This window comes from Phyllostomus discolor, chromosome 11 (assembly GCF_004126475.2).
Source record: "Phyllostomus discolor isolate MPI-MPIP mPhyDis1 chromosome 11, mPhyDis1.pri.v3, whole genome shotgun sequence".
In the NCBI taxonomy this organism is placed as follows: domain Eukaryota; kingdom Metazoa; phylum Chordata; class Mammalia; order Chiroptera; family Phyllostomidae; genus Phyllostomus; species Phyllostomus discolor.
The window spans coordinates 57347976-57375344 of NC_040913.2; the positions used below are offsets into that span (position 1 = coordinate 57347976).

A 27369-nucleotide genomic window follows, 5' to 3' on the forward strand; every position below is an offset into this window, starting at 1 on the left:
TGATTCATCCTCCTGAGATCTCTCAACAATAACAACTCCCAAAGTTGTGAATGCTTACTTAGAGTTAAGAATACTCTGAAGATAGTATTACTGTTACAGAACGGGGCCAAGGAGGTTACAATATACTATTACCGCTAGGACCCCCCACTAGGTTTGCATTGTCTGCCACCAGAGGAAAGATGTCTGCCAATGCCAGAGATTTGTGAAAAGGAAAGGAAATGCTTATTTAAAGTCATACAGACTTAAAGTAGTGACCTAATGTCATCATTAAAATATCAAAGTCCTTTAGGATACCCACAGATGCCCACAATCCTTCCTTCTCCCTCTGCCCTAATTTGGGGTACAGTATCTCAGGAAAATAAGTAGATTCAGGCTCCTGGCACCATCAGCTGTGTCGCTGTCAGAATCTCCCCCTTTGGACCCCAGTTAATCCAAAGTCATACGGCACCTTCTCGTGGCCTATTGGCAAGAGTCTTTTCACCCTTTTTTCAGGCAAAGTCTCTCCAGCTTCCTAGGCCACGTGATCAGGGAGCACCCCAAAGCCGCGTGATTCTCTTATACCAAAGCTGTGGGGGTCCCCACTCTGGCCAAAACTGTGGGGTTCTCCTCTCAATGGCTGCCGTGTCTGGGTTTAAATCCCTGCACCAGTCTTCCTCTGTACCCCTGTTTCTGACTCCTCCTACAATCAGTTACACCTGCCAGCATTCCTGTATTATTCCAAGTTTATTGGGCTGCCATTGTGAGTCTGGGCAGGTGTGGTTCTATGTCATGGAGCCAATCTTCTCCAAGCTCTCATGCAAGCACTGTAGCCAAGGGGACCTGCCCTCTAGTTAACCCTTGGGTGGAAGTCCCTTCCATCCCTCTGTCTCAGAGCATGGCCACGGCGATTTAACATATCTATGCAACCAGTTAAGTGTTATAGATGTGTTAAATGACCATGCCAGAGGTTAGCTGCAAAGCTGCTGCTGTACAAAACAGCTCTGCATGTTCCTGCTCCATGTGTCCCTTCCCCTAACTCACACCTGTGGTGGGGTGGGGGTGGGGACATCCTATATATCTTCCTAATATTTCCGGGACACCTTGAGTTCTGGACCCCATTCCAAATCCCTATTTGCCCCTCCCCGCCTTGGCTGCACACTATTTCACTACCAATTACTTTGAGCTTGGGTTCTTTGGTCTTTGGGTTCTTTCTTCCCATTTGTGTCTTTTTGGCATTTTGGTATTTCCACTTTGATTTCCTTCCCTCAGTCTTCAAATACTGGTTGAAAATTTTTGCCAGTGAAAACCAAATACAAATAAGTACTTTTCAACAATCTGGATTGTTGACTGGATTAAGTGACTCCTGGATCCTTTTATAGGCTCTTGTTTGTATTTACTTTTCAGCCCAACTCCCCAAATATTAGGACTACAACTGCAGTTTCTCCTTGTTCATTATTTCTTTCTTTCTGATTTGAAATGTCTTCTGCTTCTGTCAGTCTTCTCTAGCAGCTTCCTAATGTCAACAGTAACTTCCATGTAAATAAACTCAAATCTTTTCTTAATGCTTCTTTTCTCTGGAGGTATTTGAAGCAGAACACTAGGGGGTGAGAGGAAAATTAACTTTTATGTTATTCTCAAAACTACTTATAATTGAGTTTTCTGCATATGTGTTACAGGATAACAGTAGTTTTGCTAAAGAAATTAATTTTGTTGCCTTTGATTAGTAATTTACATTTGTTTTTTGCTGTAATAGCTGGAATGAAGGCTAAATTGCTGTAAGAGCAAAATGTTCATATACAGTGGTCTGAATAACCTGGAACATTATTTATCTCTTACTGAACAGTCTGGTCCATCTGACTAGTGGTCAGATTGGTCCATCTGGTAATGCAGGCAGGTACCATGAGTCAGTCATGTCTGAGGTTCAGCCATTACTTAAGCAGCTGTCTTGCTTAAGTGGTCTATACTGGGTCACTGTTACATCTGCATTCCTACATGCTGGAAGAGGAAAGAACCAAAGTCCAGGGTAAACAGAATGTCTTATGTTAAAGGTGACTAGAAAAATCACTTTTGCTCCCATTCTGTTAACTTGAAATGAGCATAGTCTTCAGAATACACTAGAAATACTAAAAAATGTTATTTCTACGTGGCCATGTACCCAGGAAGAGGGGAAAACCAGTATACAGGACTGTTAGTACCTTATGAAAGGATTTTTTTAGGCTCCACCTAAGAAATAAATGCTAATCAGCCATAAAAGGCAGTATAAAGCTTTTTATTGGGATTTGCATGCTCCTGGGTGAGGTTTTCTCTGTCTGCACAGCAGGAGGGCCAAGAAAATTCCATGCCCAGCAGGGAAAAATGGTGGGGTTTTCTTTTGGGTTGGCTTTCTGTGGGAGCTGAGGATTGGTTCTTTGTGAACAAAGCAGCAGCATATCATTGGTGATTCCTGGTCTGACATCAGCCATCTCTTCCGGGTTATAGTTCAGCCGCCATCTTGATTGTAGTCCAGCCACTGATTGGTTATAGTCCAGCCGCAATGATTGATTGTAGTCCAGCTGCCCTTTTGTCCTACCCCACCCATCCTGACACCTTATGCCATATGTACAGTATCTATAGAAGAGTTTGATAATATATCCTTATTTTCTTTTAACCCTGTAACCAAGATATGTTTTTTTTACAAGGGAAGAAATTAGTTTAGAGATGTTAACCACTTTTACCAAATTCATGTATCTAGTAGGAAGATGTGGCCTAAACCTAAATCTTCTAACTTGAAATTCAAGGTTCTGTTTTACCTCTAAAATAAATTGCCTGTTTAAAATAAACAGTACCAAAGCAAATTTATTCTCACTCAAAGCAAATAGGTATAACTTATTTAGGATACTGATTATTGTATACTGTTTTTATAAAATTATCTTTCAGCTCAATATTTTCTGTAGCTATCTCTACATTTGCTGTTAAAGAGCTCATCGGTTGAGCACTTAATTTCATTATATTTGACTCATTTTTACAGATTCTAGTTGTCTGGTATAATTCTTGTTATTAAATTTTGGACATTTTAATCACCATTAGTTTAAAAATATATATATATTTTTTAGAGAGAGAGGGGAGGGGGGTGAGAAAGAGAGAAACATGGATTGGTTGCCTATCATATGTGCCGCAACTGGGGACTGAATCCACAACTCAGGCATGTTTCCTGACAGGGAATCAACTCACAACCCTTCAGTTCACAGGACGATGCCCAACCAACTGAGCCACACTAGTCAGGGTAATCACAATTACTTTGAAGTCTGTGTTAATTCCAATATCTGATTTACCTGTTGGTTTCTATTATCTCTGTCTTGGTATGACTAGTCGATTTTGACAAAATGCTGGACATTGTATATTAAAACTTATAGATATTCTGGATTTTCCACTTGAGAAGATTCAAGAAGGTATTCTGGCAGGCAGCCCAGGAGAACACTGATCAGCACTGAGTGAATTCAAGCCTGGTTAGCAGTCTTTGTAAGACTCCATCTTGTAGTCCCCCAGCCCCGTTTTCCAAAAAGTAGTTTTGAGGGGTACCAACTGACAGCCAAGTGTTTCTCTTCTTTCGAGCTTTACTTTTACCTATTTTATGTTTGGAAACTTAGCATTTTTTCCTAAGCATCTTACTGAGCAAATATCTTGAGTGACATGTCAGGCTTATATTTCTGTCTCTGGGATCTTGGAGCTCCCAATTCCTGGCTGCCTTGCCAGCTGCAAACACTATTCTTTTGTCTTCCCAGTTGGCATCCTTTCATGTTGTCCTGTCTTTGACTTCTCAGCCTCTTTACACCAATAATCAGCAAAAGTATGGAATTTATGTCTTTCTCAGCAGCTCTCGTGCCCTGAGTGTGTGCTCATGCCTGCACCTATGTTTAAAATCTACTTTTCTAATTCTCAGTATAAGCAGAGTTATAAACTACATAAAACTTGAGGCAGAAGTGTCTGTACTTTTTAAATAGTACAATATAATTGAAATTATCATTGTCGTCATGTCAGTTTAGATTACTGATTTTCAACCAGTGTGCCACCAGAATTTTTAAAACATGCAATACTTGAGTAGGGACGCTGGCCTTTTTTCTTTTAGATTTTCAAATAAAAAATGACAACAGCCAATACAACTATAGCTGCCTGTTGAGAATGAATGAAAGTTATACCTATTTTTTGTCAGATTGGCAAAAATATATTTTTTGGTAAGCTGCAAAATTTTTTAATTGATTTATGTATGCCACAGGATGAAAAAGGTTGAAAATTGCTGGTTTAGATGATTGATTTAGAGACTCTGTCTCTTAAGAAATCCAGCAATGAGTATACACCAATGTTCATAGCAGCATTATTCACAGTAATTAAAGGTAAACCAAGTGTCCATCAACAGATGAATAGATAAACAAAAAATGATACGCACATACAAATGAATAATATTATTCTTCCATAAAGTGAAATCCTGACATGGGCTAATACGATATGGATTATCCTTGATATCACTATGCTAGGTGAAATGAGCCAGGCACATAAGGACAAATATAATTCCATATATATAAGGTAGAGAACAGATAAGTTCATAGAAACAAAAAGTAAAATGGAGGTTATACCAGGGTTGGGGGAGAGAGGAGAAAGGAGGGTTGTTATTCCCTGTTGGGTAGAGTTTTTGTTTGGTATGATGAAAAAGTTCTGAAAATGTTGGTGAACATAACATGAACATACTGAATTCCACTGAGTTGTACACTTAAATGGTTAAAATTGTGAAGTTTTAAAATTATGTATATTTTGCCACAATAAAAATTTTTGAGTTTTTAAAAAGTCATGACTTTGAAGATGACTTACGACTTTTTTCTAATGTATCTTTTTACATGTAATTCTTTATATACATTTTTCTTTTTAAATTGAATTTATTGGTGTGCTGTTGGTTAATAGGGTCATATAGGTTACAAGTGTACATTTCTATGATGCATGATCTATATATTGCATTGTGTGTCCACCACCCAAAGACAAGTCATCTTCCGTCACCAAATATTTGGCTCCCCTTAACCACCATCCCCCACCACTTCCTTCTGGTAACCACCATACACTATTGTCTTGTCTCTGAGTTTCAGTTTTATATTCTTTAATATTTTCCTCTAGGCATTGTACAACTCAGTTTTTGCATATAGCTTATCCAATCGAAATTTATGAGATATACAAATTTATCATAGCATCATTTATTGTATATTCTTTTTTAGCACTTATTAGTGATCTTTTTTATCACATATTAAAATTATGTGTAATTTTCTATAAAAGAAAGAAATCCAGCAGTGAGGTTTCATGATCTTTTAAATACCTCTTTGAGAAAGACAGATGATTTTTATTCACCAATTGAGTCTTCATTCTTGTTTTAAAAGGACCAAAAAGAGTGTCCTCTGCCCAGAATTAACTGTCTAGGAATAAGTTTTAATTGTTCAGGATTTTGCAGTTTCCAGACTGTTTTTTACATACCATATGCATCCCACAGATATATATTGTATGCCTTTTATAACCCTGTTTTATAGATGAGGAAGCCATGAAACACTCTAAATAAATGCCTCAATCCACAAGCTGATTATTGACAGGGATAACCAAAGTTGGACTCCCAGACCACTAGTCCCATCCAATATATTAATGAGACCTCAATTCAACTTTGTATACATTATGGCATGTGAAGTATTCCATAGTAGCTGCTGTATTCACAATCCTAAGTGAATAACCTTACAACATTGCTTGATTTTGTTACCTATAATCATGTACTGTTAAGGATATTTTTATTAAGAATAGAACTAGCATATGATGAAATAAATGGAAAAGGACAAAAGCAGGATTTCACTCGAATATAAAAACAAAAAGTAACAAATGAATTAACAAAATAAAAAATACAGAACAGAATAGTGGTTAACAGAGAGGAAAGAGGATAAGAGGAGGGTGAAGTGGGTAAGGGGGGTCAAATATATGGTAACAAAAGGAAACAACTTCAGGTGGCAAGCATGCAATAGAGGGCACAGATGTTGAATTATAGTGTATGCCTGAAAATTATATTAGTAACCAATGTTACCCTGATAAATGTAATTTTAAAAACATGTGCAGTGAGAGCCAGCACCCATATCTCTGGCTAAGCAGCTTCAGGCTCGGAACAAGCAGCAGCCAGCTTTGAATCATAGTTTGGCTTGCCTGGAAACCTCCAAGCCCAGCACAAGTAGGAGGCATCTGCAGGTTGCTTTGTTGCTCAGGCTGGGTGGCCCCAGGCAGAACATAGGTGGTAGCTGTCCCTGGCCTGTAGCACCTGGGAAAGCCCAGAGCCTGCATACCCAGTGGTAGCTATAGCCTATGTTGGAGCACCACCTCCCTGCTCCTACACAGCTAATCTTCCACAGAGGGTGGAGGTTGGTGATCAGTGGTCACAGTCAGTCCTTGCAACTGACTGGCCTGGGTAAATCCATCCCATTGACCTGCCAACAGCAGTCAAGGCTGAACTACAAGTGGAGGGTGTACTCAGCCCACAGAAGGGTGCACCTTGAGTACTCAGCTTGAGTGATACGGGAGGCTGTGCTACTCAACCCTAGAGGACCCCTACCATATTAGTCCATGATACTAAGACAAGGAGTCAGCAGCTCTACTTAATACATAGAAACAAACATAGAGAGACTGCTAAAATGAGGAGACAAATGTGGCCCAAATGAAATAATAGATCAAAACTCCAGAAAAAGGATTAAACAAAGAGAAGATAAGCAATATATCACATGCAGAATTCCAAATACTGGTTATAAGGATTCTCAGGGAACTGAGTGAGGACCTCAACACCATAAAAAAGATCTGGTCAGAAAGGAAGGGTTCACTAATTGAAATAAAGAACAATTTACAGGAGATCAGCAGTTAGAGTGGATGAAACTTAGAATCAATACAATGATATGGAAACATATCGTTGTTGTTAAGGAAACAACAACAACAAAAAAGCCCATTCAGAACAACAGGAAGAAAAAGAGAATAAAAAAAAAAGATAGTGTAAGGAGCCTCTGGGACAACTTCAAGTGTACCAACATTCACATCATAGAGGGGCTAGAATGAAAAGAGAAAGAGCATAAAATTGGAAATATATTTGAAGAAATTACGAAAGAAAACTTCCCTAATTTGGTTAAGGAAATAGATGTGCAAATCCAGGAAGCTCAGAGAGTCCCAAACAAAATGGACTCAAAAAGGCCCACACCAAGACACATCATAATTAAAATGCCAAAGGTTAAAGATAAAGAAAGAATCTTAAAAGCAGCAAGAGAAAAGCAGTTAGTTACCTATAGGGGAGTTCCCATAAGACTGTCACCTGAAAGAACTTTGCAAGTTAGAAGGGATTGGCAAGTAATATTCAGTCATGAGAAGCAGGGACCTATAGCAAAAGATTGCCCTGCAAAGCTATCATTTAGAATGGAAGGACAATAAAGAGCTTCCCAGATAAGAGAAAACTAAAAAAGTTCATCATCACCAAGCCCTTATTTTATAAAATGTTAAAGGGGCTTATCTAAGAAAAAGAAGATGAAAACTATGAATAATAAAATAGCAACAAATACAAATCTATCAACAATTGAATCTAAAAACCAAACTAAGCAAAGAAAAAGAACAGAGACAGAATCATGGATACGGAGAGCATTTTGATGGTTGCCATATGGGAGGAGCATTTGGGGGTATTGGTGAGGGGATTAAGAGGTACAAATTGGTAGTCACAAAATAGCCATGGTGATTTAAAGTACACTGTAGGAAATGGAGTAACCAAAGAACTTACACATGTGATCCACAGACATGAATGATGATGTGGAGATTGTCTAAGGGAGTGTGGGGTTGGTGGGCGGGAACGACAAGGGGGGAAAGTGGGACAACTGTAACAGCATAATTAATAAAATATAATAATAACAACAACAACAACAACAATAATAATAATAACAATAAAAAGATGGTCACCCATCCAGAAGAGAAAAAAAGATATTTGCAGTGAATAGGGACATTTATATCTACTCTTAGATGTTCCTCTGCATGCACATGTACAGGTGAACAGGTGGACATAACCCTCAGTCTTCTTATTCTGAGTAGGAAGGAATTTTGGTAATATGATTCCTGTATCCAGAGCCCAACTTTGCATATTCAAAAACATTCTGGTGTGGTTGTCTGAATCTAAAAATGATGCTTACACCCAGGCAGGTGACATGAAAAATACATGGCCTGCGTCTCTCAGAACGTCATAACTAAAGAGTCTTAAATAACTCTTGGCATCAAAACTATAAAAATCAGTCACTTCACCCAAATAATCTCCAGTCACTTGCAAGAGTGGTTGATACTCACCTATTAACCCTAGCTGTGTTCATGAGACACTCATATGGAATATTCCTACTGTTCTTCAGATCCCTTGTTCACAGGCATTCTACTCTCATTGCTGTATAACTGGAGGCTCTGAGCTGCAGCTGTCGCGATCCTAATCCCTTCTGCAAGGACTTGTTGCCAGTGTGTACAGTAGCAAACTGCATGCTCTGGTGCTGGCCTTTCAGGCACCATCAGAGGTCTCATCAGCAACACAAAAGTTGTGGATGATATTTTTTTAACCTTCCTGAAATTCAGCTAACTGGTTTCGGTATGTCCAGATTTAACATTTAATAAATTGCACCTTTAATTTTTACATATTATATATGTGAAACTATCAATTTTCACATACGTAATAAAGACTGCTCTCCTTAATGGAAGAGAAACTGAATTTGGAAACAAAAGGTATGACCGCTTTTGCTATTGTTTAGTCATGTGACCTCAAAGGTGTAATTTAATCTTTGGTTTTCCTTGTTTGTAAACAGGAGGGGAAGTAATTTGTCTTCTAACTTACTATAAAGAAAAATGTGGTAGCTCTGAAAAATGTTTTGGGATCCTTGCAAAAAAGGAGTGCTATATAAATCCATGGTAGTACAGTGATTATTATATGACTTCAAACTGAGATGTAAGACATCATGTTGTTGCTTGGAATAATAGCTCATTTAAGTTTATGCACATGATATGCTCTACTTGAGAGGCATGATGCTTTTATTCAGTTTTAAATATGTTTGCTGAGATGGTATGGATTTTTTAAAGTAGAAGCTACCCAAAAGCCCATTTGGCAGTTGGGCTACATGACATTGGGTATGTGCTAATGACATATTGATGGGAACAATGTGAAGTTTGAATTTATTGCTATGTAGAAAGTTTTATTTTTAATTAATACTATGGTTTTTACTACACTGAATAAAACCCACTGTCTCCCAATGTTTTAAGAGGATTAAAACATTTTTAATCCTCTTTTAGGATTGCTGTATAACTAGCCAATGTAAAGATGTCTTTCTTTGTGATAGCTGAGATAGTCTCTGGTGAAGAATGTGTTTTTTCTCTAGTAGCTTCTAAAATTTCTGACTTTGAAGGCTTTGTTCAAATTTTGATTTGTACTAGTGTTCCCATGGTATTTCTTAAAGTATGATGTTAATATAGTTTCCCTGCTGTTTTATAAGTTAAAAATTTTTAGGTAAATATAAAAGCATTCAACACATTTTTAATTAATTGCTACCATTTGAAATTTTAATGTATTATTTGCCTAGTTTTCAAGAAATTATCAAGAAAACATCATTATATAGTCATCCATTAATTCATCACTTAATGGATCCAGAAGCTCAAAAAGGTAAATAATTTTATATTTCTTTATGTAATTTGACCAATTAGAAGATGACAAACAACAGAATGTAAAAACTTGCCTTTTCAATGTTTATTAATGTCTTAAATGGAGCTAGGACTTTTATCAATTGCATATTATATCTTGGCTTGTGTTTACATCCTGTAAATATCTCTAGTAATATTTAGAGGTAATATGTTAGAGGTAATTTTGAAGAAAATAAATTAAATACATAGACTTGCGAAGTATTTACTTTTTAATCTGCAAAAGTGGAATATTTTTTTCTGAAGTGCTATACACATAATTGTAATCTCTGAGATATTTCATTTCAGATAAGAAGATTATAAGAGAGATAAGAAGTCTTACATAAAACTACATGTTTTTACTAACACTTGGATGAAAAATGATTTTAGATTATAAATACATTTCTAGCTTTTGTTTATGGTCCCTCTGATTTATCATTTAGAGGCAAATACATCATTTAATTTGACCTCTTGGTGACAGGAGAATTTAAGTTTAAATTCTACTACCAGCGTAGTTATTTAAATGGACACGCCATTTCTATGTTATCTTAAATAGTGTGTCTTTGTCCGGATTATGTAATATAACTTTCCCCATTATTTTGATATAAAAAGTATAGACATATACTCAACATGGACTAAAAGAATTATTACCATGTTTTTGTAGTATAAATTTAATTACTTTGGCTTCTTTCTCTCTCTCTCCTGTATCCACACAGTGTGAGTGTTCACTAAGAAGTGTAGTCCTATTTTTCCTTTCTTAAGGCCTACCAGGTGGCCTCTACCTAGGTGAGATTATCTTCAGGCCACGAGAGCTGGGTGTTTGCCCAGTTGTTGGCAACCTGTGTGGCTTAACCACGAATGATTTAACTGTAGTGATTTTTGTAAATCTAAACATTTAAAGTTGTGATCGCTTAGAGAATCCAGCTATTTAGTTCTTTATATTATTTGAATGAAGCAGCAATATCTGTGTTGTTTATGAATACAATTACATCACTATCAACAGTGCTTGGTATCAACTGTGTGTATGATAATTTGGCAAATTACAAAGGAAACAAAAGAACTTCAAGGTAAGGTTAAGACAGAACTACTATTAAAATATTTTACAACATGAATAATCACATCCCATAATCATGTATATGGCCATTTAAAGCTTTAAAAACATGTTCACAGCACCGTGCTTAGGGGATTAAGTGTGTGTTATTGGGATAGAGTCAGATGGCATTTTGTTGGAAAGACTCACTAACCAGAGGAACACTCAGTTCTCAAGTACTAAAGGATATTGACTTGTCCTGTCCTCTTTTATACTTAGTATCATGTGCTAGGATAGGATGGAGCCAACCCATAGCCCAGTACTTCTATTTCAACACTGGCCTGAAGATTCTAGAATTGCAAAATGTCACTTAATTAATGCAGAGATTAAAGTTAGGACTATGGTGGATGCAAAAAATTCCTGTCTATGGTTTCTAATGCTAAATTAAACTGTTTAAAGCCTCATCCATGTTAGCTATTCCAGATATCTTATGATGTCTATCTTTTGCCAAAAACAACTTTTCCAGTTGTTAGCATGGGTAGCTAACATGTGTTATAAACTAGCGGTGTGCTCCTTAGGATCTGTACCCTTGGAGTAGGTTCATCCTAACCCAAGGCTCAGTGATTCCTGTGGACAATAACTCTTAAATTTGTAACTTTCAAGTGCTCCTTTGATGCCTACATACTGTCAGTTTGGCTCCTTCCATAAAAGAGATGTGAAAATGTGATTAAACATACAAGAATCATATTGGGAGAAATCTTTATGGAGGATAAAGAAGGAATAGAAGTAATCAGGGAAACCTTCAGACCATGATGCGTGTCTGATACCTGTAAAAGGAGAGAGAGAACAGGTAGGGTAGGAAGAACCTCAGACTGTAGCACAGTCCTGAGATAGTTTCTGGAAGGCTGATGGGGAGTTCCTGAGCAAAAGGTGCTCACTAAGGGAGTGAGCCCTTATGGAAGGGGAAATGGGCTCTCTTTAGTAGGCAGCCCTAGGGGGAAGCATGGCCTCTGAGGGGAGAAACGGAGAGCAGTGGGCACTATTGGGTGGTTATGTTCCCCATAGCAGGTTTTTAAAATCTGAGTGGAATACCTCTGTGGCTGGCAATTCATGCCACCTATTTTTAAATATGCATTAAAGATAGTTTTCCTTTGCTAATTTGCCTGTTTGGCTATATTTTATATCTCAGCTAATGGCAACGTCACTTCCCTGGCTATCTAGAAACCTGGAATCATGCTAGTCTTTCCCCTTTCCTCACATCCTTCATCATGAAATCTCATTGATGTTACCTCATAATATGTTTTCTACCCCTCACCACCGGTTTTCAGCATCAACCTTGATGCAAGTCTGTATTATTTCTTCCCCTGATTATTTTAACTGCCTTCTAACTGGCTGCCCCCACCCTGGGCTAGCTCCCTTTCTTTATCCTCTCTAGTTCTCTCCATAGCCTGCATGATCTTTTAAAAAATTCAAATCTTGCCATATTCACCTTCTGCTTAAAATTATTCAGTGTCTTATTATTTTTATAGGATAAAGTCACGACTTCTTAGTGTGTCATAACATGTTTTCTCTCATGCTACTATCACAACTTATTGTACTTTCTAGTTCTCAGAGTTTTCCAAATTGAAAAATTGGTGAAGAGTCTTTTTGCCAGAGGGCTTTTCAAATGTTGTTTCCCATGTATGGCATGTATTTTCCTCTCTTGTTTGACTCACACACTCATAATCATCAAGGCTCTGGTCATTTTTTCTTGAGTTCTCTGAGGCATGGAACTTTCTATTTGAGTTAATCAGTTAAGTCTCTATTATAACACTTACATGCTGCTCATTTTTGTATTCATAGTGCCCGGTTACTCAATAAATTAGTGAATTAATTAATTAAGTATAACTGGCTAGACTTAAAATTTGCTCATTGGTGATGATCTTGTCTTTCTGGTCACCAGTCAGTTGAGTCTTTTCAGGACCAAGTATAATATATTACTTAGTGATGTCACATGAAAACCTTTTACAAGAATCTCCATAAATCTTTATAGAGTTGGATTAATAGCTTTTAGAAGCAACATTTCCTTAACATACAAGGAAGAAAGTTCATTTGAGTAATTCTACTGTAGTTTGATTTAAGAAATACCAAACTACAGTCTGAAGCAATATGTTTAATATACCAGTTAGAGTAACATAGCACATATAGTTACTAAAGTGAGAATTACTCATCAACACAGTTTACGTTTTAAAAGTAACCTGAATAAATATTATATATGCTAAATAAGACTAATAAATTTTCCACATATTGAATAAAAATAAATATAACAATCTGTCCTAGATGTCTTCAAAAGTCAGGTTTAAATGTCAAGTTTGCATGTCAATTATTGCCCTTAGGGGAGATCTGCTACAACTATAAAAGCTCACAAATTCATACTTGGCTCCTAGACCCAATGCTGTTGCCTTAGTTCAGACTCTTTTATCTTTTGTCTTGATTCTTGCATCAGTCTTTTAATTAGCTTCTAATTTACCCTTCAGCAGCTGCTGTTGCCAAAGGTAAGTTTTTAATTATCAAATTTGATCATGTTATTTCTTATTTCCTATTCTAACATCTTTACTGGCTCCTCCTCAACTTATAGAACAAAGGTCAGCCTTGTCTGCAAATGAAAATCTGATCTCAACCTGTTTCTTTAGGCTTATTTTCTACAACACCCCAATGTGCACCAGTTCCCTAGATATCTGATGGGTCTCCCAGCCTTCTTCCAGGCTTGGTGGATGTTTTCTCTTCTTTGACTTTGCTTCCTCCCTTATGTGCCTGACATCTTCCTCATCCCCCCAACTTAGCTCAGATGTCTCCTTGAGAATGCTTCTAATCTGACCAACCAGTGATGTTTACCATAGCCCTTTAGAAATATTTCTTTACTGCATTTCACTGGCATTTGTTTGTTTGTCTCTTCCCACTGTGATCCCGGCAGCAAATTTTGAGTACAACTAAAATTTATTTCCAATTGCATCCTGAGGAGTCTCAGTAAAAGAAGAATTTTTTCTTCTTAAATATAGTAATATTTGATCCACTTGATACTAATCTGAAAATATCTTTGACATCTTTTTTCTTTTGAATACCTAGATATTTCTTAAGAAGCAATGACATTCATCTTTGAATAGAAGATTTAACTGAATGACAGTCTCTTTCATTTAGTTGAGGGATTTTATAAAAATTTTGCTGACGGGTTTTTATGGCAGCCCTCTAATGGAAGTTCAAATTCACTTGTCATAGCTAGTAAGATTTTTTTGGTGTATTTCTGTGATCTGACCCTTCCATTTATTATTGTTGTTATTGACCTTAAAAGTATAAAAGAGAAAAATACAGACAGAGCCTCTATATTTGAAGACTTCTGGCAATTTAGCCTTGGAAGTCAATTCTCTGTTGAATTTTCCTCTTAAGAAAATCACCATCATAATGTGGCAGAATCTTGCTAATTTTCACTTTATAATTAATTCTCAGGAGAACAAGAGCACCTGGTAAATTTTAATAGCAGTAATGGTGTTAAGACTTTTTTATATCAAAAAGTATTAAAGTAGATAAACTCAAATAGCAACAAAATTATAATACTGTCTTGATTATGTTTTATTTATAATATATTTTAATATTTATGTTTCAATATTAAATTCATTAATAAAATAATACTCTAAGATTATAGTAGATAGCTTTTATCTAATGGTACAGATATCAGGAGTTTTCTGCTTTTCATAGAAAAAGCTACTATTTATCATTTTGTGTAACATTACCTGCTTTTAGATATTTGTCCTCTAGCCTGAGTGGTAGGTAATAAGGGAGAATGTGTATGGGAAAATTATTCTTTTTAAATGCAAATTAAATTTTATGGTATGATAATACTATTAACTTTTTGAGGCAATTCCTCTTCAAATCATAACTAAAAACCAAAGAATATCTACTTATTTATTAATCTGCTGAAGATCTAATCCCGTATTTAGCAAATAACCATTGTGCACTTTGAGGGGCATGTTCTTGGTATGCCATGTTTGGAGTGTAGATTTCTCACTTTTACTACAATAAGGCTACTTTGGGGATACCATTAGAATAGTGCAGGTTCTTTTTCTTTGCTGCTCTCTTTATTTTTTTTATTTTTATTTTTAAAAGGCCCTTGTTTTTTCTTTAACCAACTTCCACACTCACAGTCACTCTCAAGTGATTTTTTTAAAGATTTTATTTATTTATTTTTAGAGAGGGAAGAGAGGGAGAAAGAGAGAGAGAGAGAGACATCAATGTGCAATTGCTGGGGGCCGTGGCCTGCAACCCAGGCATGTGCCCTGACTGGGAATTGAACCTGGGATGCTTTGGTTCACAGCCCATGATCAATCCACTGAGCTACGCTAGCCAGGGCTTGCTGCTCTCTTTATTAGATTCCAGTTCAGAGGTTCTTGTCCTCAACCTTGAAATGGGTGGTGATATTGTTAAAACTTAATATCAAAGATGTCTTTTGGCTTAACCAAATAATTACTATTAAAATGATTACCTCAAAATCTTTAGAAGTTAATACTGAAAAACAGCAGTCAAAGTTTTAAGGTGGAAATAATTGCATGTGTGTATATATTTGCTTTTGTATCTCACATACCTAGACAAATTATTTTAAGCAGCTAAGTTTAGTATATTTTGGTTTCTTGGTGTAAATTATGCTAATTTTTATGAGTGTTACTTCTTATGGAATGACTGTGGTATTCATATAGTATTTAAATGCAAAAGAACATTGATATAAAATATCATCAATTAAATTTTGTTCAACATGATAATATTCTCTATATAATATGTGGTCATTGTAGATGATAACTAACTTTGAATTACCATATATAATGGATAGAATTGTGCTCTTTTAGAATGAATATGCAATTAATAGTGGTTATTGTTGTTTCATGAAATCTCTGAAGGTATTTTATTTTAGGGTATAAGTAATTTTCATTTACAATAGTATATTCACATATATATTTCAAATTTCATAGCCTTATAAAGGTAAAGATGTGGTCATTCCTAAAAAGAAATAACTAGCTCTTTATTTAGAAAGCAGTCAGAAAACAGGAATTATTTGTATTACATTGTAGTTTTTGGAACAAAAACACTAATCTGGTTGACTAACCTTTGAAATAAAGTGCAAAGTCAGAGATGTCAGTTTGTAGCAGTAAATATTCACTGGTAAAGTTTTTATATTAAAGATTGGAACTTCAGGAGATGCTCCTGGGATTTAGTGTACTCTAACATCTATTAATCCCTGATACTTTAGGTGACTTGTCAAAGAAGTGCTGCATTTACAAGGAGCTTGCAAGGAGGCCCAGGAGGGCATATTCAGCTAAAGGTCAAGGAAGCAATTAATGTTCTCTGCTTTTCCCTAAAGAACTTTCATAGCAAACATTGTCCTTCCCCCAACCCCATCTTAGTAACGCAAGTGAATATAATGAAATGAAAGTTAAAGTTCAAATAAAACATACTACTAATTGTATTCGGTTCTTAGAGCTCTTCCAATGTGAATACATTCCGTTGTTTAAGGAGACAGATAGTGAAATATATTAGAAGAGGGGGATCTTGTTGAAGAATATCAATTTTTCATCTCTGGGTTCTCTGCATCTTTACCAAGAATCAGTGAGTATTTGTGGTGCTAATAGAGTGGGGTGGTAGATTTGGCCTGTCCTGTGGTGTGTAGTGAAGTTGGAGGTCTTTGGGGGAATACTTGATTTTGTATGGATCCTAAGCAGAACTCTATTAAGGGATCACAGAATTTAAGACAGGAAATTATCTATGAATTTCACAGGCTGACACAGGGCTCTTTTTTTCTGTTTCATTGTGCTTTCTTTCACTTCTGTTTTAACAATTTTCAGATAGCATTGTAATTGTCCATTTGCATGCCTCTTTCTGCACATCTGTAAACTTCACCAGCATGGGGGATGTATCCTTGAGTTTTTTAAATTCTGAGTCACTAGAAAGTGTGTAGTATTTAGTAAGTACTTAGTGAATAGTTGTTGAATGAATAAATGAATAAATTCTTAGCCTGTGATTTGGGAGACATCTCTTCTGCCTGCTGATGAATCTTACTTTCCGTTCATTTACTTCCCTTCCAAAGTCTGATATCTCTCTTTCTTTCACCACTACTGACTTCCTTTTGTCTGCTTTTTTAAACTTTCTCTTCTACATTTCCTTAGCACATTATATCTCTGTGGTAGCACTTCTCCACATAATGGAATGCAGTTATTTTACAGTATCATAGAAATTCAATTGTACAGTGGTCCCAGTCCAGCAAGACCAAACATCAATCTGATGTGTCCTTAATATCTTGAAAGAATGGTCTTCTGGTTTCTGTATGATAGTTTATGGGGACTAGTTGCTTACTAACTTCTGGGATGAACCACTGTATCTTTGAAAAGGTGTGATTTTTTTTTAGGAAAATGTTACAAATATGCTTTATTGTAATTTTTCACATTGGGTTCAGATTCTGCTTTCTGGGAACACAAACTGTACAAACCACACACACACACACACACACACACACACACACAATTATCTCTTCCATTTACTGCTCCTTCAAATTTGTGAAAACTCTTCTGGTCCCTCAGATTGTTTCTTCTTTGTGATAAAAATGCTGATGTCCTGAAACTGTGCTCATATGTCTGAGTGACAAGATTTGTCATCTCCCAGTTGCTCCAATTTTTCAGTGGCCCTCTCAAATGGGGCTTTCCAAAATGTATATGGGACTACAAATGTGATCTGACCACGTTCAAACAGAAAAGAGCCATTACCTCTCTTGTTTAAAATTATATTCTTAATAAAGCCTGGGTATATTACCTTTTTGGATAATTGTATTTTACTTTCGACTCATATTGAGCTTGTGGCTCCAAATAATTAAGTCTGAATGTAGACTTTAGTCTTTTTCAAATTTCACATTAAGTCAATCTATTGGTATAGCCCATTAAGATATTTTGTTTTACGTTTAGTTTTCTATTATAATTCCCCATTACACTCATGTCATTTGAATATTTGATCATGCTCTTAATATCATCAGTCAAACCAGTAACAAAAATATCAATCAGAGCAAAGCTGTGAATACCCATTTATTAGAAAGTTTTATCTAGGTGGTCATCAAAGCCAAGTACTTAAGGGGTGTTGTGGAAAATCTAACTTGCATCCAATTTGGAGTTTCTTTATGGGGATGTCATGAGGTACCATGTGTATCACTGAAATTCAGAGAGCTATGCCTGCATTTCTTCTTTTCCCAAGGTCAGGGACCAGGTCTGTCTGGCTAACTGCTGCCTTCCCATTATTTTGCAGAGTGCTTGGTTGGTACAATAGCACACCTTCAATGCATAGTTTTGTTAAAAGAATAAATGAAACAACCAAAGAAAAAAATATCCTGGCTTAAGTTTTTAAAATGAATCTTTTCTGCTGACCTCTTTCTCTTTAAAGAATTACAAATATTTTCCTTTTCTTGGTTTCATAACACTCTGTTTTGTACTTGAAGTTGTCTTTATTTTCTACCTTTTCTTCTGAAGAGAATTGAGCCTGGATTCATTAGTGTTGATGTGGGAAAAATGGCAAATAATAAAGACAAGACTTAAAGGATCAGTAGATTTTAAGGGTTGGTGTAAGGAATAAATAGTTTCCCTATCAATGCAAATCATACATTAGATAGGTTAAACCTTCAACATACTTCCTTTGTGAAGCTATCCCTGAATAAGCACTACCACAGTGCCACAATAATTTCCCCCTCCTTTACTTAACTATAGAATTTCCCCCCAAGCATTATTGAGGTATAATAAATAAATGGAATTGTATATATTTAAGATGTACAACTTGTTTCACACATTGCAAAATGAACATCATAATCAAATTAATTAACATGTCCATCACCTTATATAGTTAACATATTCTTTTTTTTTTGTGGTGAGAATACTTAAGCTCTATTCTCATAGTAAATTTAAAGTATATAATACACAATTTTTAAATATTGTTATCATGCTGTATATTAGATCTCCAGAACTTGTTTATCTTGCATAACTGAAACTTGGTACCCTTTGACTGACATTTCCCCATTTCTCCCACCTCCCAGACCCTGGCAACCTCCATTCTACTCTCCACTTCTATGAGTGACTATGGAATTTTCACTCCAATCTCACACAATCTAATATTTTTGATTATATGGTTATCTTGCTTTATCATTTAGTTTCATAACCAAAATATCATAACAGCTATAATAATAATACAAATAACAGCAATAGTAATTTATTGAGATCAATATAATAAGACAAGGTGCTAAGCACTTTACATAGATCATCTTATTTAAATCTCCTAACACTTTCTGATGTGTATTTTTTCTGTCTTTCCTATTTTACCAATAAGGAAATGATGGCTTAGGAGGAGATGTATATCTTCCTCCATAACTAATTTTTAAATTCTTTGGTACTTTTAGGTTCTTTTTATTATTATAATTTTTATACTCACCTGAGAACATTTTTTCTTCCTTGCTTTTAGAGAGAGGGAGCGGGAGAGAGAGAAAGAGAGAGAGAGAGAGAGAGAGAGAGAGAGAGAGAGAGAGAGAGAGAGAAACATTGACTGGTTGCCTGTGATACTGGCTTCTACTGAGGACCCAACCCACAACATAGCCATGTGCCCTGACTGGGAATAAAACCTCTGAACTTTTGGTTTATGGGATGACACTCCAACAAACTGTGCTATACTGTCCAAGGCAGGTTATTTTTAAATTACATGATTTTAGTAATTTAGAGTGGGAGCTTTGGAACAACCAAAAAAGGAGTTCCTTTTTGGCTCCTTCATTTACAACCTGTGTGAGCTTGGTCAAATTTAAAGTTCTCTGAGTCCTGCTTTTGTTATCTGTAAAAGTACAAATAATAATGTATATCTTCCAAGGTTTGTGCAAAAGTTATATAAAATATACACATTGTATTTAACATGGTCTAACATGTGAAGCAAGTGCTCAGTAATTGACGGTTAAGGTTGCTTATTAACCTTATGCAGTGTTGTGGATGTTATGGTGCCATGAGTTGCTCCCAAAATAATAACATAAAAATAAGTAATAATAAAATAATATAAGAGTATATTGTTGGGTGGTATTAAATATTTTTTATCTGAATAAAGGCAAGTCATAAAGGATATATGTTACTGAAATAACTGAAATTACATTATGCAGCCAATATGAATAGTTGGGTTTTTATATTCCATCATCAATATTTCTTTCGTTCTAGATGAACATATGGGCTTGCCTTAAATATATTCCTTTAAAAAACTATATTAACATTTGTTTCACCTACCATTGCATAAATGGACAGTGGTGATTTCAACTTTAGTGAAAATTGGGAAGCTGTTGCCATCCTGATGTATGGAAACATTAGCTTACCTTATTGGTCATTTTCAAATAATTACCTTACTAGTACATTGCACCTGAAGTCAATGAATATTCAAAAATATCTTAGAATAAGTAGAAATGTTGCCTTTCCATCAGGTTCTCCTTTTTTCATGGTCTTACTAACACAACCATAACAATTGCCTTTTTTTTTTCCTTTCAGGGGACAGAGAAGATGATAATGACAAGAAAGTGGTTGCAGAGATCATGGCAAGATGTTTTATTCCAACTCTAGTCACAGCCACCTCCTGGGAGGAATTTCATTTTGTTGGTCATGAGATTCGAATAACTGAAGCCATGGATTGTTATGGTGCTGTTGTTTGGCCATCGGTATAATTTCATACAAAATTTGCTACATTTCAATTATTTTCAATCAGTTTTGTCCATTATTTTGTACTATTTGGAAAAACTAAATAGTTTCTATAGTTCTAATTTTTTACCTCAAACAGTAAAACTTAGAAATCATAAAATTTGGAAAATGCTTCCACAATTAATTCTATTTATGACTTGTAGGATAATTTTTTTAAATGTTGTTTATACCTCGAGGGTTATTTTGCGGCCATAAGAGTTTAGAATAGTGAATATTTCATTTCCCATTTAACTGGCTCCATTTGATTTAAACAATTATAATGAAATGTTTAGCAGCGTCAACATGGAGAATATTCTAAAATATTTTCCTTTATTAATTGTCCCACAAAGGGTGCAGACCCCTCACCACTATCTGCTTCAATCCCACACACTTCTTTGAAATGATTATTATTAGAAATTACTTTCTTTAAAGGTAAACCTAAGCAACTCAATTCCATATTTTTAGTTGTCTCTTTTCTCCCCACAGACCCCAAAGACTTTTTCTAGCCTAAATGTTGAGCCATTGGATGATATACTTCTGTTGATAATTTTCTGTAGTGATATGTATATATACACACAAATACACACACATACATATCATAGCATTAGTGGGATATTCATCTAATAGAGTTTAATTGTAATTCTGTTAATACTGGCCAAACACTATTTTGTCTTTTCTTTTTTTTTTAAACTTTCATAGGCCCTTGTTCTATGCTATTTTCTGGAAACAAATGTAAAACAGTACAATATGATTGACAAAAATGTGATTGAAATTGGAGCTGGAACAGGGCTAGTTTCCATTGTGGCAAGTTTACTAGGTAAGTAAGTATTTGTGATTGAATGGGGTTTGAAGAATTTAATGATCAAATATCATTATTTGCTTTTACTATCCAGTGCACTATGACCTGGTCCTATTTTTAATTCTTTAATTGTTTGAATGGGCTTCATCAAGAAACTACCAATTTTAAAGTCACCTTACTGGTTTCTTTCAGAATTTTCTGTGAAGTATTAAATCTTCTTATGGAGTGCTAAGTCACAAATGTATTCTAATTTGGAGGTGCAGTTAAGTATCCTGAGTGCTAGAGGAGTGCATGAAATGCTAGGTATACATAGAGTGTACTGCTGCTGACTCTGATGTTTTTTATTTAAATATTAGCTCACTTTAACACTTCTACTTAGCCAAATATTACTTTTGGATTTTGAAGTCCTATGCTTTTAGAAAAAGCCACTGTTAGAATAGAGAATGAGTATTAGAAATCACATAGAAATCATGTCTGCTTCTAATTTTATTTGCCCTTGAATTTATTTTCTCAGTTCATTTTCATTTTTCTTTTGCAATTTTTTATTCTCTCATCAGAATCTTCTTTTTCAACTAGATGTGTGATGGTCTTTATGTATGCCTCAGCCTATTCCAGTTCAGTCTTTTTGTTGTTGTTGCTATAGCTTTCATTGCCTTAATTTAGCTGTCTTTTCTGATGTGTGCTACCCAAAGCTATCTTGATTTCCTTGATCTTCAGAAGTGCACACCTGACCACTCTAAAATCTCGAGAAGAATTCAAGATTTAACAATTTACAACTTTCTAAACACTGGAAAATATAGGACCATTGAAGTCTTCCATACACATGTGCATGCACACACACACACACACACACACACACAAATTTCTTTGTCTTGATATTTCTTTCTAAAGTCATAATTCAATTTTGTGAAGGAGCTTACCTAGGAGCTTACCTAGGAGCAGAATTTGTATCTGGAAAGTCACTTGTTTCATTAAAAAGAAACTATCCTTTCAATCTGCTTGTGTATCTGGACACAAATATCAAAAGATGGAAGCTTTCTTTAGTCAGTATTCCAAAACTGGTGGTGTTCAGCACTCTAGACATAAAGATATTAATAGTTAGATATTTTACATTCACTTTATGTACTGTTGTATACCTTATCTTGGAATTATAAAAAGATTCATTGAAAATGATATCTCACATTGTAGTTGAAGATTCTACCAATGATGTGCCTATTTCCCTTCCCATTTTAACATTTCCCACAAAATACAATTAATGGTCAGAGAAACTTGCCATTGTGGCTATGAAATACGTTCTAAATTGGTATGAGCTAAGCTAGACTTCTCTTCCAATTCTGCTTTTTCATTGCTTACCTGAATCTGTTCTTGTCTAGTGATGTGGAACTGACCAAACCTAGGTTTATTTACAAATTATTTTAAGGCTCTGCTCCTGCTCAAAATTTACTTTAAGGGCCAAATTTTATTGGTTATTGGTTTCTACAATTTTGTACCTTCCGATTTCCTCCTGAAAATGACCACCACTATTCATTTTTAACTTGGCAATAGTTTATATCTTCTCCATCTGAGCATTCTGTTCAAAGATCTGTGATCTTTTGCTGCATGAACACTATATACATGCTGTAGCTAGGTTTTAAACACTTTTTTTGAGTTGAAGACCCACACTTAAAATGGGGTCAATCTGAAAACTTGGGTATAAACAGGGGTGTCATGATACTTTCAATGTAATGTCATTGGAAAGTCTTTTTTCCTTCCACCACTTCTCATACTTGAGTACTTCCTAGTCAATGATAGGATGTCCAATGTTGTACACTCTTGTTTAGTCTCACAGGAGTGGGGCTCAGAATTCTTTTAAGGAATAACCTGGTCATCTCTCAACAATGACTACTGATTATTCCAGTGACTACCAAATATTTAGCATTTCCCTTTCTCTTGATTATTTTTCCCCTAGCATGTAGTAGAAAAATGGAAAATAATGACAGCAACAACAACAAAACAAGAAAACAGAAAAATGCAATGCAGTGCAAAAGTACCATGGAAACCTGATTTTTTTAAAGAGAAGGCATCAAGCTTCCCTAGTATCCCTTTTGAAAGGGATTTCTCCCCTGTGTGTACTGACTGGCTTTTCCTTGAGACTAGCAGTTATGAAAAGTTGTAAAATGCATGTTGGCTTGAAACATGATTGTTTACTTTATCCCATGAGGGTTCTTTTCCTACTGCTCTTTGCTTCACAGGTGCACATGTGACTGCCACAGATTTACCTGAATTACTTGGGAACCTGCAATATAATATTTCCCGAAACACCAAAATGAAATGCAAGCATTTGCCTCAGGTTAAAGAACTCTCCTGGGGCATAGCTTTAGACAAGAACTTCCCTAGGTCTTCCAACAATTTTGACTACATTCTGGCGGCTGATGTTGTCTATGCTCATCCTTTCCTGGAAGAACTTCTCATTACCTTTGACCATCTGTGCAAAGAAACTACCATCATCCTCTGGGTTATGAAATTCAGATTAGAGAAAGAAAATAAATTTGTAGATAGGTTTAAGGAGTTGTTTGACCTGGAGGAGATTTCTAGTTTCCCTAGCCTGAATATTAAGTTGTATAAAGCTATGAAAAAAAATAGAAGGAGTGCATGATATCCTCAAAGGCAGACTTGGAAAGCAAAGGCAGACTTGGAAAGCAAAGGCAATATTAGTAGATTATGACTTTAAAGAAGACCATGGATAATCTGATATAGCATTGACTTTCCCAAAAGGGAACACACACACACACACACACACACACACACACATTTTTGTTACAACACAGTTAGGGGTTTTCTGAGATAGTGCATATGGGTCTGGAGGATGGCAAAACCATACTATGTGGTTATTGGTTAGGAAAATGTCTGCTTTCCTTATCCCTCCCCCCATATCACCATTTATTATTATGGTCATTTTAATACATAGTACAATTATTGTTACTTTTAATGTGTGACTATATAATACTGGTTTTTAATAATGACATCTCTAAAATAAATATTCTTATTATTTTGAACATAAGCTCATATGATTCTGTCCTTAGAAATAAAAAATGGACTATACTGGGATCTGCAAATAAGTCCAAAAAGGCAAATACATAATATAATGGTAAATGTTAGATTATTGTGGTTTTTGTTAGACTGCCAACTTATAGGCAATCTATCATTTCTGCTTGGCAGGGTGGGCCTCCAGCACAACCTCTGAAATCAATCAAGCTTGTGGATTTGAGGTTATAGGCAAAGACATTTCACTCTAGTAAATGACAAAGGAGTGGGAGCAAACATAAGAGCAGTTGGGATTTTGTAGGAGTTATTGTCTTATTTTTAAGCCAAATGCAGTTATTATTTGTTTATCACAGAAATGGAAATATAAAAACTTTGAGTTGAGAATACATGTTAAAATGTTTAGGTTCTAATCTCAAATAACCAAAGGTTATTTTCGAAGATTAAAGCTCTTTTAATCAACATATATAGATCTAGATATTTGAAATCCTATGTGATTTTTCATACAGGCCTTAAGAGATTAGAATAAGTCTGAGGTAATTAAAATCAGTGCAAGGAGAGCAAATAAGAATTTTTTGCCATGTAACAAGAGTGTATTGTTGGTAACTACTCTTCAGTGTCCCCTCTAATGTTTGCTAGGCTATCAGTGCCCTTGGGGGATACTTGCTCTCTTATACCCAGCCCTTCCTGCTTTGCTGGAAGTTCTCAGACCACTTGGGTTGAGTATAGCTAAAAAATTATTTCTTAGGACTCTGATCTGTAAGCCAGGATGCAAATATGTTCCCAGTGGAATTTTTGGTCTGTGCAGTTCATAGGGCTATCTCTTAATAATTCCTAGTATTTATGTGGCACTTTATAGTTTTCACAGCCTGTTGCAAACATAAACATTTAATCCTCACAACCCTTCTAGGAAGTATAAGTATTATTATCCCTACTTCATAGACAAAGAAACTGAGGCTGAGAGGGTGAAGTCACTTGTCCAGGCTATGCAGCTGCAGAGTGGCAGTGATGGGGCACTCAGGCCCTGGATTGTGTGAGTCCAGAGCCTGTTCTTTACCACTGTATTGCTTTTGTTTATTTAAAACAATAATTTTCACTTTTTTTAAGTGAGTAAAGTTGTTTCTTCAAAATGAAATCAATATCTAGAAAGGTAATTAAATACATTATGAAATGATGAGAACTGGTCCTTTTTAAATTTTCTCCCTATTCCTGCTTTAACTGGATGGTAAGAGTAGCCCATTTAGAAGGTGACATTTAAGCAAAGCTGGAAATTGGTGAGAAAAGTAGCAGTACAGATATCTGGAGAGGTATGTTCCAGGCAGAAGAATCAGCTATACAAGCACCATAAAGCAGGAGCACGTCAATACTCAAAATCAGTGTGCTTGGAGCAGGGTGAGCCAGGGAGACTATAGAGGGGCTGGATTGTATTGGATTTTTGCTGCAGTCTGGATACTCTGGAAGCAGACTGAGGCAAAATTTTGTGTGCAGGTCATTTGCTAGAGGTTTCTGTTGGAATCAAAACCTGTGCAAAGGAGCAGAAGCAAGTAGGACAAAAGTAGAGGTCAATCTGCAATAAAGGCACAGCTAGAGTCTAAGCTGACCCTACCCCCCACATGGAGTACTGGATCTAGAGTGGTCTTTTAGAAGTATCCCAGGTTGGGTTGAGACATTTGGGCCTTGATAACCCCATGTCATTCAGTCACTGGCTGCCCTGAGAAGGCTCTTTGACCTTGGGTGAAGTGACTTGTTTCAGTGGACACAAATCCTGAAGACGTTGACAGCTGCATGCCATCTCTCAGCAGTGAGGTAATAAGTCATTCTGCAGGGGATCTGGGCAGCACATCACAGTGTCCACTACACACCTTAAGGTCATTGGAAGAGCTTTGACTTCTACTCTGGTTCCAAAGGAATTACTGAATGCTTTGGAGTAGAAAAGTGTACCATATCACTACATGTAAGGACCACTCCAAGTGTTGTTTCGAGAGTACTGATCAAGGTCAAAGAGACCTGTTATGAGGCTGTGGCAACTTTCTAAGCAAGAGAAGATGGCAGTTTCTATCAGGGAATGTGCCTTGGAAGTGGTGAAAATGGTCAGTTTTAGATGTGTTTGGAAACTAGAGCCAATAGAACTTCCTACCGTATTGAATATGAGTTTGAGGAGAGAGGAGTCAAGGCTGACTCTTCAGTGTTTGATCAGAGCTCCTAGACATAACGTCACAGGCATAAACTTAGAGATGGTAAAGCTCATTCAGGGAGCAAGAGTGAATACACAGAGAAAAAAGCAAGGACTGAGTCCTGAGGTTGCCTAATAATAAGAAATCAGACATATCTCTATCCCAGATATTTTTAAAGATTCTCTTCCCCCACTCCTACCAAAAGTTGTATTAGTACCTGTTAACTCTGAGATATGTATTTGCTACCACAGTGATTTTTGAACTGGTCAGTAGAGGTCCAAGATTCCTCAGAGCTCCTTCAAATGTTTTTAAGAGTGTTTTAGGCGCAGCAGCAGGAATCTTGGAGTAACAAGTAAAAGGATGGCTCCTCTCCTAAAAATGTTTGACTATCACTACTAAGCTATTTTTAGGTAGAATAAAGTGTTCTTACTTCAAAAACTGTGTTAGGAACAAACCAGCCATATGGTTCATAATAGTTTTTCTTTCTTTGTGTTAATTTGTCAAACACAGTGTTGAATATCCATTGTTTTATTCTGTTTATAGCATTCACTTGCAAATTTTAACACCGAGTCACTCACATTGTACCTCTCCTGGTTCACTTCATTCTGTCATTCTTTTTGCCGTAGTTTCTCCACTCTTTTCTATATTCAATTTACAATAATTTAATTTTAAAAGATATAATTTGGGTATACTTTTTCCATCTTACAGCTTTTCTTTTATGACTAGGAATTGATTTGTCAACTTTAATCCAGAAGAGTTTTACTGCGAACTTTGCCTTTATCTGACTTTTTCTTAAATTAAATTATGTTACTGAAACCTTGATTCAATTTTTGCAACAACTTTCTGGGTTTCTAAAAGAATAAACATACTGATTATAGAGGTTTAAATAGAAGTTATCACAGTATC

General features: G+C 35.9%; 1 protein-coding gene across 5 annotated transcripts; it reads left to right on the top strand.

Moving 5' to 3' along the window:
- Positions 1–1051: 1051 nt before the first annotated feature.
- Positions 1052–26869, top strand: METTL21C (methyltransferase like 21C). 5 transcript variants are annotated; one of them, XM_036011441.1, is made up of 5 exons: positions 1052–2002; positions 9597–9676; positions 20284–20450; positions 21169–21286; positions 23500–26869. In XM_036011441.1, exons 1-5 carry the CDS (start codon positions 1890–1892, stop codon positions 23901–23903), a joined length of 882 nt encoding a protein of 293 aa, XP_035867334.1. In that variant the 5' UTR covers positions 1052–1889; the 3' UTR covers positions 23904–26869. The 5 variants fall into 5 exon arrangements, with proteins under 5 accessions (XP_035867334.1, XP_035867335.1, XP_035867336.1 ...); XM_036011442.1 differs by lacking the exon at positions 1052–2002 and adding an exon at positions 8194–8614; XM_036011443.1 differs by lacking the exon at positions 1052–2002 and adding an exon at positions 8657–8790.
- The last annotated feature ends 500 nt before the right edge of the window (positions 26870–27369 follow it).